General features: G+C 41.7%; 1 protein-coding gene across 2 annotated transcripts in view; it reads right to left on the reverse strand.

Moving 5' to 3' along the window:
* AP3M1 (adaptor related protein complex 3 subunit mu 1) overlaps window positions 1-12,912 on the reverse strand; it is a 92,607-nt gene that overhangs the window by 50,056 nt on the left and 29,639 nt on the right. For both annotated transcript variants that reach the window (XM_077250785.1, XM_077250784.1), the window contains exon 2: window positions 999-1,274. In XM_077250785.1, the coding sequence (XP_077106900.1) occupies window positions 999-1,271 (273 nt within the window). In that variant the 5' untranslated portion in view covers window positions 1,272-1,274. The remainder of the gene's footprint in view (window positions 1-998; window positions 1,275-12,912) is intronic.

Genomic DNA, 12,912 nt, shown 5'->3' on the forward strand with positions numbered 1-12,912 from the left:
CTGGTATTTTGAGCACTACTTGCACTTTATGTTGTCTATTATCCATAAAACTATTTTATATTACTATTAGTAAAAGTTATGTTTTAAATTGTATATAAGATATTCTCTTGGCTATTTTTGATATTTATATCAGAGGATTTGTACTGGGGTATCTGTACCTGATACACCGCATAGTTTGGCTTGCTTTTGTAATTATATGCTCGTGCTCCGAGACAGCCTGTGGAGGGGGTGTCTTCATGTGGTGCTCTGCTTACATATTCATCCTCATGGCTTATGACAGGTCATTGATCCCTCAGTGACCAGACCCCAATTTTATGAACTGCATATCATATTGTGGGGTTACAAAAAACATTTTTACATTCATCAAAATGGCACCTGCGCAGTAGCATCTATCAGAAACTCGATAGTTGCTACTGTGCAGGCGCCGCTGCCATTTTGATGAATGTAACTTTTTTTGTAACCCCACATTATGACATGTAGTATGTAAAATAGGGGGCATGTTACTGAGGGATCAGTGACCTGTTAAAAGCCATACAGATGAATGCCTAATCAGAGCACCACATAAAGACACACACACAGCTCGAGAATCTCAAAACTGCAAATAAAGATAAGACAACCACAAGACGGAATTCATCACCAAGTATCATTTTAATCATTAACATGGTGCCAACCTGACACTGTAGTTTAAAGAGCAAAATCGTGCTGACAGGTTCCCTTTAAGTCATGTTAGTGCTGAAGGTAATCAGCGGTCGCTGATCGGCTGCTGCTCCTCAATATCTCAGTAGTCCGTCAGACGGCACAGCAAAGGCCGCCGTTGGCCAACTGCTGACGATTATCTGCAGCACTCACGTGACATGACAATGATAAACACATGCTGCCAACACTGCTGGAACAGTGCCAGAGTTTCTTCAATTCTGATAGACTTCGTAACGCTTTAATCTTTGCGCCTATAAAAACCATTTAAGAATTAAATTTATGTCTTGTCTAAAAAAGATTACCTGGAATGTGTCTGCAACACGGTGCAAAAATTCAATAACGAAAAGTGGTGTCACTTCACTCTGAATTACTGCCACAAAGAATATTTTGTCTTTGTAAATGCTGATAAGATAGTGGTGTGGCGTAGGAATGACCGGGGGCACATTCTCAGTATCTGCCGCTTTCTCCTGTGCTTCAAAAAAGTAGTCACAGACGGAACGGCTCACAATACTTTTCCAATGCTTCTCTAAGAAAATATCACCAGATCCATTGATAAGAAAGAGGCTGTGGATCATTTTCTGCAGAGAAAATATAATACATGTTATACATATATAACTTATTTTGCGGATTATAAGACGCACTGGATAGCAACCCACATTTTGGGGAGGAAAATGAGAAGCTTTTTTTTGTTTAACAAAATGGCGGAGAAGGAAGACCCAGCTGCACTGGAGCGGGATACCAGGAGGCAGGGGTGCAGCTGCAGGAAGCTGGTGGCAATGGCAGGAGTCGGGCACTGCTGCGGGCCCCAGGCTTTGAGGAGGGGGGTGTTCGGTCGTGGGAGGCTGTGGCGGGCTCCGTGCTCCCACGCTTCCCGTCCTTTTTACTGCGGAGGACTTCGGGAAAATGTCAGCTGAAGGTGATGCATGTGCAGATTGAGATCTCGGCTGCCGAGATTCCAATCTGTGCATGGGCCACCTCCAACGGCAATTTTCCTGAAGGCCTCAGCCGCCAAACACTACTTCCTTCAAGCCCAGGGCCTGTGCACTTTCCCGAAGACCTCTGCCGCCAAACACCCCCTTCTCCAAGCCTGGGGCCTGCATCACCCAACTCCTGCCATCGCCAGCTTCCTGCAGCAGCAACCCCACTTCCTGGGACCCCGCTCCACCGCAGTGGCACCACCATCCTTGGTAAGCTACATTCAGATTATAAAATGCACCCCCATTCCCCCAAAAAACATCTGGGGGGAAAGAGTGAATCTTATAATCCGAAAAATATAGTACGTGCCATGGATGGCAAGTTATCACCCATTTAGTTTCAAATCTTCTAATTTTCACCCGGGACACTCAGTGGAGGAAAGGCATAGATGGAAATATTTATTAATTATCCACAGGGAAAACTGTTCTGTTACCAAGATCTTTCATGTTGCTGCACTGGGCAAATCCCTGACATCAAGACGACTTGTCTGAATTGTCTTTGAAGAATCTAAGGCCCTGTTCAAACTGGATCTCTGCAGTGTGATAGGGGTTTTCGTTTTTCCCTTGTGTTGTTGCCCACTTATGATTGGTCAATGTAATGCAATGTAAGAAGTATACGACCCCAGAAACAAATTTCTGGTATCAACCCCTTGGACTCATGATAAATTATAATCAAAACTTTACAAGCTAATATTTCCATAACGGAAATAAGAAATAAAAGAAATACCTCTATTTTACTCAGCTCTGCAGCGCAATAGTCAAGCGGTCAGGTGACCACAAGTATGTGATATGCATACCTCTGGCCACATTCCAACTAGTCATGCTGAGCCTCACTCACTTCACTTGTATAGAAGTGAGGCTTCGCACATCTAGTTGAAATGTGGCCAGGGGTATGTATAATGCACATCACATACTTGTGGTCACATGACCACTTGGATTTGCCGCTGGCATATGAGAATCCTCAGTGTGAAGGCTGTGAGGATTCACAAGTCTGCAGTCACACAGAATGACTGCAGGCTTGATTGAAAAACCTGGACAGCCCCTTTAATTTCATCAAATGATCTTGGCTTATAGGGAAACAGATTTTCAATAAACAGAAAATTAATTTGTTTCTATTCTACCAAATCTACTGCAAAAAAGTAATAAACATTAAATGGGTTGACCAAGCATATTGAGGACCTTTCTTTAGCATACATTATCAATATCTAACAGGTGCGGTTCTGCAGCTGGGATCTTCACACATCAGCTGTTATTAGCTTTGACAGCAGCTGGAAATAAATATTAAAGGGGTTGTCCACTACTAGGACAACCCCTACTCAATCTGAATGTTTGCCACCGCTACAATAAAAAAAACCCTCTTACCTCCGATGCTGGAGCCATTTCAGAAGTGTCAGCACTCACATTCCTGGGGCTCACGTGCGATTGTCACGTGAGCCCTGCGGCCAATCAGTGCTGACGTCACTGTTCCCGCCTTTAGACGTATGAGTAATCAGAAAGTGAGCAACCAGCCGCAGCCCTCACTTCCTGTTGATTACTTATACGTTCGTAGGCAGGACAATGATGATGTCGCTAATTGGGCACAGTGCTCACGTGACATAACCTCAGGTGAGTCCTGGGAACACGAGAGCGGATACAGCAAGAATGGCGCCGGCATTATAGTTGGTATGTGTTTATATTTTAATGGGGGTAAACAATAAGATTGTGAAGAGAGTTGTCCTAGCAGTGCACAACCCCTTTAAAGGAAACCTGTCACCTCGTTTTGCCGCTATAAGATGCAGCTACTGCCTTTCGGGGCTTATCTACAGCATTCTGTAATGCGACCTGAAAGAGAAGAAAAACAAGTTTTATTATACTCACCCAGGGGCGGTCCGGTCCGATGGGTGTCCCAGGTCCAGCGCCTCCCATCTTCATGCGATGTTGTCATCCTGCTTGCTTCATGCTGCGCTCCTGCGTAGGCGTACTGATCTGCCCTGAGGGCATAGTAAAGTACTGCAGTGCGCAGGCACCGGGCCTCTCTGAGCTTTCCCGGCGCCTGCGCATGGCAGTACTTCATTCTGCCCTCAACGGGGCAAAGTACGCCTGCGTCTGAGCCGCAGCGTGAAGACAAGAAGGGGACTTCATCGTAAGAAGATGGAAGGTGCCGTACCCGGGACAACCATCGGACTGGACCGCCCCGGGTCAGTATAAAAAAACTTGTTTTTCTTATCTTTCAGGTCTGACCGGGGGCTCATCTACAGAATGCTGTACATAAGCCTCGAAAGGCAGTGGCTGCAGCTTATAGCGGCAAAACGAGGTGACAGGTTCCCTTTAAATGGAGTTGAACAGCACAAATCCATTTAATGTGTGGCAGCCACTGAAAAACTGCACCTATTCAGATGACCCGCAGCTGACCTATAGCACTCTGAAGCAACTACTCCACCTTCTACGCAGCTGTGCTGTTCAGCTCCATTAAAGGCTTACATCCAGACCCCACCGATAACAGCCGATTGGTGGGGGTGCGGCAGATCTGAGAAAAGTCATCAGTATTTTATGCCCTGATAATCCCATTCATAATTGGCGGTTCAGATTTACAATCTACACTATGTTCCAAATTATTATGCAAATTATATTTTTCTCGGATTTTCCTAAATGGTCGGTCCAAATGACAGTCAGTCTAATAAAAGTCATCACCCTTTAGAGTATTCATCAAATTTTATTGAAGAAACCTCCCAATGATAACAGTATAATCTCCAAAATGAATAAAACCTCAAAATGCACTGTTCCAAATTATTAGGCACAGTAGAATTTCTGAACATTTGATATGTTTTAAAGAACTGAAAATGCTCATTTGTGGAATTTGCAGCATTAAGAGGTCACATTCACTGAACAAAAAAGCTATTTAACTCCAAAACATCCTAACAGGCCAAGTTACATGTTAACATAGGAACCTTTCTTTGACATCACCTTCACAATTCTTGCATCCATTGAACTTGTGAGTTTTTGGAAAGTTTCTGCTTGTATTTCTTTGCATGAAGTCAGAATAGCCTCCCAGAGCTGTTGTTTTGATGTGAACTGCCTCCCACCCTCATAGATCTTTTGCTTGATGGTACACCAAAGGTTCTCTATAGGGTTGAGGTCAGGGGAAGATGGTGGCCACACCAGGAGTTTATCTCCTTTTATGCCCATAGCAGTCAATGACTCAGAGGTATTCTTTGCAGCATGAGATGGTGCATTGTCAGCATGAAGATGATTTTGCTCCTGAAGGCACGTTTCTGCTTTTTATACCATGGAAGAAAGTTGTTAGTCAGAAACTCTATATACTTTGCAGAGATCATTTTCACATCTTCAGGAACATTAAAGGGCCCTCCCAGCTGTTTCCCCATGATTCCGTCCCAAGACATGACTCCTCCACATCCTTGCTGAGGTTGCAGCCTTGTTGGGACATGGTGGCCATCCACCAATCATCCACTACTCCATCTATCTGGACCATCCAGGGTTGCTGGACACTCACCAGTAAACAAGACTGTTTGAAAATTAGTCTTCATGTATGTCTGGGCCCACTACAACCGTTTCTGCTTGTGAACACTGTTTAGGGGTAGCCGAATATTAGGTTTATGAACCAAAGCAAGCCTTTGAAAGATCCTACACCTTGAGGTTCGAAGGACTCCAGAGGCAACAGCGGCTTCAAATATCTGTTTGCTGGTTTGTAATGGCTTTTTAGCAGCTGGTCTCTTTATCCGATGAACTTGCCTGGCAGAAACCTTCCTCATTATGCCTTTATCAGCACGAACACGACTGTGCTCAGATTCAGCCACAAATCTCTTAACAGTAAGATGATCACGCTTAAATTTTCAAGAAATATCTAATGTTTTCATCCCTTGACCAAGGCATTGCACTATTTGTTGCTTTTCGGCAGCAGAGATCCTTTTTCTTTCCCATGTTACTTGAAAACTGTGGCCTGCTTAATAATGTGGATCATCATTTTTAAGTAGTTTTCCTTTAATTAGAATCACCTGGAAAACTAATTATCACATGTGTTTAAGATTGATTTCAGTGATCCATTGAGCCCTGAGACACAATCCATGAGTTTATTTGAAAATTGGATTTCGACACTTAAATCCAATTTGCATAATAACTTGGAACACAGTGCAGTCTGTCAGTCACCACAGTAAAGCCATCAGGTGAGAACTCCCTTAGAGCCTACGTGACCGGAGATACAAGACTCATAAAACCAAATCTTATCGTTTTGTCCAATAGCGACCTTTGAAACTCCAGATAAACGTGCCCAGTAACCAATAACACTGACTAAAAATAACGATCGAGGAACAAGACGAGAAAACTATACATTTGTATATACAAATATATGTAAGTATTTAATATACACAAGTGAGGGTCAAACATGAATGAGTATGAGCAAAATAAATTACCGTATATAGTTTGGGCAAATGTTCTAGGTGTGGATAAAATGCTGAAAAGTACAAATGCTTTTACTAATAGAAGTGTTAATTGTATTTTCTTAATTGACCAAAGAAACTAAGTGAATGAACAAGAGAGAAATCAAAATCACATCAATATTTGGTGCAACCACCCGTTGCATTCAAAACAGCATCACATCTTCTAGGTACAGTTCCACAAAGTCTGATTTTTTAGGATAATTGTCATGTGTATGAGTAACCACTTCTAACAAACATCATATGAAGCTCGAAAACCGTCACTATCTACAACATAAACCGCTGTGTAGGAAGCTTCAATTTGGGTAAGGAATAGTGAAACACTATTATATAGGTGTGGTTGTGGAAGACTATTTCACAGGTCACACCCTGGGAACACTGAACCTAAGGAATCTCTCAGGAAAAGATTTGACAGCAGACTGGAATTTCACAGTGTGAGGTTCAATCTCTTTTGAAGAACCACCAGGTAATGGGCAACACTGAGGACTATAGACGCAGTGGTCAGCCCCCCCCAAAAGTTAAGCAGATGACAATCATGACCCAATTCAGTAAAATATGTGTTGTGCATGCACGTGTAGGAGTAAGATGAGCTTAATAACTTAAGTGGGGCATCTTACCACTGGCGTTGTTACTCTATACACAGGGACTGGAGTATATTTCTTGAGCAAGTTAGTGGCGTAACTCTTAAAGAATACGTGAGGCTGGCTTGGCCCCATTCATGCTCCCCCACTTTGGCAGATCTGCTGAAGACCAGAATGAAAACCATAAAAGATGGTCAACAGTGCCATTAGCTGAGAACTAGGAAAAATCAGAGGGAACCAGCTACACCAAATCTGTCCAGAAGTGGTATTCATGGAAGAATTGACACCAAAAAGCCATACCTTTGACGCAGAAATAAGGCCAAGTGACTCAACTACATGTGCAGAATTTTCAGGCAAGTGAATATTGTACCAGATAATTTTTCTGCAGAATTTCCCACTCCAAGCTGTATAAACTTGAATGTTTTTTTTTGGATGAAACAGATAAGGCAATGTGTATTTGTGCAATGAGGGAGCATTTGGCCTAAGGATACGACAAATGTATCTTTAGGCCAAATGTTGAGAGGTGCTGGGGGCATAGGTGCAGTATCTTTTTAAGTGCAATACCGTCGAAGTGTATGCAGTTTAACATGGCAGTTCGACAGGGCAGGTAATATATGTCAGATATTCAAGCTTATTAGCTTTGTGTTCACTTTATTTTTCAGATCTCTTTGTTTCATCTATATCCTAGATACTGATTTCTTCCACATCTAGCGCCCTTTTACATATTCTATGCACTCTCTCCACATCAGTGCCTCTCTCCCATGAACAGGCTTTACTGATATTTTTCAAGCACTCCAAACCATCCAATACCTCAATACAGTGCACAAAATTCCAACACAAATCACTGAACCCCCTGCTATCTTTTTTGTTCCTCCCTCTCCTAGACGTTGGCAACATCTCACCTAACTCTCACCCTCCTTCCAGTAGTATACAGTGCCTTGCGAAAGTAATCGTCCCCTCTGGAACTTTTCCACCTTTTCCCACATATCATGCTTCAAAGATACCAAATGTAAATTGGAACACAATTGTGAAGTTGAACAAAATTTATTGGTTGTTATTTTACATTTTTATGGAAATTCAAAAACTGAAAAGTGAGGCGTGCAATATTATTTGGCCCCTTTAACTTAATACTTTGTTGCTGCACCTTTTGCTGCGCTTACAGCTGCAAGTCGCTTGGGGTATGTCTATCAGTTTTGTACATCGAGACTGAAATTTTTGCCCATTCTTCCTTGGCAAACAGCTCGAGCTCAGTGAGGTTTGATAGAGATCATTTGTGAACAGCAGTTTTCAGCTGTTTCCACAGATTCTCGATTGGATTGAGGTCTGGACTCTGACTTGGCCATTCTAACACCTGGATACGTTTATTTGTGAACCATTCCATTGTAGATTTTGCTTTACGTTTGGGATCATTGTCTCAGGTCTTTTGCAGACCTCAACAGGTTTTCTTCATGAATGGTCCTGTATTTGGCTCCATCCCTCTTCCCATCAATTTTAACCATTTTCCCTGTCCCTGCTGAAGAAAAGCAGGCCCAAACCACGATGCTGCCACCACCATGTTTGACAGTGGGGATGGTGTGTTCAGAGTGATGAGCTGTGTTGCCTTTATGCCATACATATCGTTTGGCTTTGTTGCTAAAAAGTTCGATTTTGGTTTCATCTGACCAGAGCACCTTCTTCCACATGTTTGGTGTATCTCCCAGGTGGCTTGTTGCAAACTTTAAACAACACTTTTAATGGATATTTTTGAGAAATGGCTTTCTTCTTGCCACTCTTCCATAAAGGCCAGATTTGTGCAGTGTACGACTAATTGTTGTCCTATGGACACTGTCCCACCCCAGCTGTAAAATCTCTGCAGTTCATCCAGAGTGATCAGGGGCCTCTTGGCTGCATCTCTGATCAGTCTTCTCCTTGTTTGAGATGAAAGTTTAGAGAGATGGCCGGGTCTTGGTAGATTTGCAGTGGCATGATACTCCTTCCATTTCAATATGATCGCTTGCACAGTGCTCCTTGGGATGTTTAAAGTTTTGGAAATCATTTTGTATCCAAATACAGCTTTAAACTTCTCCACAACAGTATCACGGACCTGCATGTTGTGTTCCTTCGTCTTCATGATGCTCTCTGTGCTTCAAACAGAACCCTGAGACTATCACAGAGCAGGTGCATTTATAAGGAGACTTGATTACACACGGGTGGATTATATTTATCGTCATTAGGCATTTAGGAGAACATTGGATCATTCAGAGATCCACAATGAACTTCTGGAGTGAGTTTGCTGCACTGAAAGTAAAGGGGCCGAATAATATTGCACGCCCCACTTTTCAGTTTTTGAATTTCCACAAAAATTTAAAATAACCAATAAATTTTGTTTAACTTCACAATTGTGTTCCAGCTATTGATTCTTCACCGAAAATTTACATTTGGTATCTTTATGTTTGAAGCATGATATGTGGGAAAAGGTTGAAAAGTTCCAAGGGGCCGAATACTTTCTCCAGGCACTGTATACAACTCATTCAGAAACACTGGGATAGCATGTAACAAACTCTCCTACATCCAAGACCTCTTCCTTTCTAATTGCCTTAACTTTCTCTGTCTCACCGCCGGGGCTACTCTCTCATATGGTTGGCTACTTTTTTCACATATTCCCAGACCTGAGAGCAGACAAGGTGAAGGTGTTGGTCTGCTCCTTTCATCACAATGAGCTTTTCAGGTTATCCCACCCCCTCCCTCACTTATAGTAGCTTGCAAAGGTATTTCACCCCTTACTTACCCTTACTTCAGTTTTTTTTAAGATTTGCATCAATTAATGAAAAAAAAAGATGCCTACAATTGTGAATATTTGGTTTCCTTGTTATTGTATAGCAAACAAATAATACAAAATAGCTGAAAACTTCAGTTTGCATAACTATTCACCCCCTAAAGTCAGTTATTTGTAGAGCCTCATTTTGCAGCAATTACAACAACTTTGTCCCTGACTTGTTTGGAGTTGTGGTTAGAGATGCCTCTTGCTTAATGGTGTTGCACCCTCTGTGGCCTTTTGGAAAAGGTGTGTATATACAGACCATGTGACACTTAAGATTGCACCCAGGTGGACACAAGCAAGTCCATTCAGAAATGGTTTAAGAAAAACAAAATTAAGATTTTGGGGTAGCCTAGTCTAAGTCCTGATCTTAATCTCAGATGCTGTGGCATGACTTAAAAAGGCGGTTCATGCTCGGAAACCCTCCAATGTGGCTGAAATACGACAATTCTGCAAAGATGAGTGGGACAAAATTCCTCCATAGCGTTGTAAAAGACCCGTTGCCAGTTATTACAAACGCTTGATTGCAGTTGTTGCTACTAAGGGTGGCCCAACCAATAACTAGGTTTTGGGGCAATCACTTTTCACAGGGCTCTGTAGGTTTGGATTTCTTTTTCCATTAATAATAAAGACCTTCATTCATAAACTGCATTTTGTGTTTACTTGTGCTATCTTTGTCTAATATTTAACCCCTTTACCCCCAAGGGTGATTTGCATGTTAATGACCGGGCCAATTTTTACAATTCTGACCACTGTCCCTTTATGAGGTTATAACTCTGGAACGCTTCAACGGATCCCAGTGATTCTGACAATGTTTTCTCGTGACATATTGTACTTCATGATAGTGGTAAAATTTCTTTGATATTACCTGCGTTTATTTGTGAAAAAAAACAGAAATTTGGCGAAAATTTCGCAATTTTCCAACTTTGAATTTTTACGCAATTAAATTAGAGATGCGTCACACAAAATACTTAATAAGTAACATTTCCCACATGTCTACTTTACATCAGCACAATTTTGGAACCAAAATTTTTTTTTGTTAGGAAGTTATGAGGGTTAAAAGTTGACCAGCAATTTCTCATTTTTACAACACCATTTTTTTTAGGGACCACATCTCATTTAAAGTCATTTTTAGGGGTCTATATGACAGAAAATAAGCAAGTGTGACACCATTCTAAAAACTGCACGCCTCAAGGTGCTCAAAACCACATTCAAGAAGTTTATTAACCCTTCAGGTGTTTCACAGGAATTTTTGGAATGTTTAAATAAAAATGAACATTTAACTTTTTTTCAGAAAAAATTTACTTCAGTTCCAATTTGTGTTATTTTACCAAGAGTAACAAGAGAAAATGGACCCCAAAAGTCCAATTTGTCCTGAGTACGCCGATATCCCATATGTGGGGTAAACCACTGTTTGGGCGCAAGGGAGAGCCCGGAAGGGAAGGATCGCCGTTTGACTTTCAATGCAAAATTGACAGGAATTGAGATGGGATGCCATGTTGCGTTTGGAGAGCTACTGATGTGCCTAAACATTGAAACCACCCACAAGTGACACTATTTTGGAAAGTAGACCCCTAAGGAACTTATCTAGATGTGTGGTGAGCACTTTGACCCATTAAGTGATTCACAGAAGTTTATAATGCAGAGCCGTAAAAATAAAAAAATCATATTTTCACAAAAATGATCTTTTCGCCCCCAATTTTTTATTTTCCCAAGGGTAAGAGAAGAAATTGGACCCCAAAAGTTGATGTACAATTTATCCTGAGTACGCTGATACCCCATATGTTGGGGTAAACCACTGTTTGGGTGCAAGGGAGAGCTCGGAAGGGAAGGAGAGCCATTTGAATTTTCAATGCAAAATTGACAGGAATTGAGATGGGACGCCATGTTGCGTTTGGAGAGCCACTGATGTGCCTAAACATTGAAACCCCCCACAAGTGACACCATTTTGGAAAGTAGACCCCCTAAGGAACTTATCTAGATGTGTGGTGAGCACTTTGACCCACAAAGTGCTTTACAGAAGTTTATAATGTAAAGCCATAAAAATAAAAAAATAAAAATTTCCCACAAAAATTATTTCTTAGCCCCCAGTTTTGTATTTTCCCAAGGGTAACAGGAGAAATTGGACAACAACTTCTGGGGTCCAATTTCTCCTGTTACCCTTGAGAAAATACAAAACTGGGGGCTAAGAAATAATTTTTGTGGGAAATTTTTATTTTTATGGCTTTACATTATAATCTTCTGTAAAGCACTTGGTGGGTCAAAGTGCTCACCACACATCTAGATAAGTTCCATATTATTATTTATAGAGTTCGCTGATACCCCACAGTGGGGGGAACCACCGTTTGGGCGCATGGAAGAGCTCGGAATGGAAGGAAAGCCATTTGGAACTTAGATGGAATGGTCTGCAGGTATCACATTGCGTTTGCAGAGCCCCTAATGTACCTAAACAGTAGAAACCCCCCACAAGTGACCCCATATTGGAAACTAGACCTCCCAAGGAACTTATCTAGATGTGTTGTGAGAACTTTGAACCCCCAAGTGTTTCACTACAGTTTATAACATAGAGCCGCGAAAATAAAAAATCTTTTTTTTCCACAAAAATTATTTTTTAGCCCCAAGTTTTGTATTTTTTCAAGGGTAACAGTTGAAATTGAACCCCAAAAGTTGTTGTCCAATTTGTCCTGAGTACGTGATACCCAATATGTGGGGGGGGGGGGAACCACTGTTTGGGCACACGGGAGAGCTCGGAAGGGAAGGAGCACTGTTTTACTTTTTCAACGCAGAATTGGCTGGAATTGAGATCGGACACCATGTCGCGTTTGGAGAGCCCCTGATGTGCCTAAACAGTGGAAACCCCTCAAATATAACTGAAAACCTAATCCAAACACACCCCTAATCCTAATCTCAATGGTAACCCTAACTACACCCCTAACCCTAATCCCAACCCTATTCCAACCGTAAATGTAATCCAAACCCTAACCCTAGCCCCAACCCTAACCCTAACTTTAGCCCCAACCCTAACCCTAGCCCTAACCCTAATGGGAGAATGGAAATAAGTACATTTTTTTAATTTTTCCCTAACTAAGGGGGTGATGAAGGGGGTTTTATTTACTTTTACAGCGGGTTTTTTAGCGGATTTTTATGATTGGCAGCCGTCACACACTGAAAGACACTTTTTATTGCAAAAAACATTTTTTGCGTTACCACATTTTGAGAGCTGTAATTTTTCCATATTTTGGTCCACAGAGTCATGTGAGGTCTTGTTTTTTGCAGGACGAGTTGACGTTTTTATTGGTAACATTTTCGGGCACGTGACTTTTTTGATCGCTTTTTATTCCGATTTTTGTGAGGCAGAATGACCAAAAACCAGCTATTCATGAATTTTTTTTTTTGGGGGGGGCGTTTATACCGTTCCGCGTTTGGTAAAATGG

Source organism: Ranitomeya variabilis, chromosome 4 (assembly GCF_051348905.1).
Source record: "Ranitomeya variabilis isolate aRanVar5 chromosome 4, aRanVar5.hap1, whole genome shotgun sequence".
In the NCBI taxonomy this organism is placed as follows: domain Eukaryota; kingdom Metazoa; phylum Chordata; class Amphibia; order Anura; family Dendrobatidae; genus Ranitomeya; species Ranitomeya variabilis.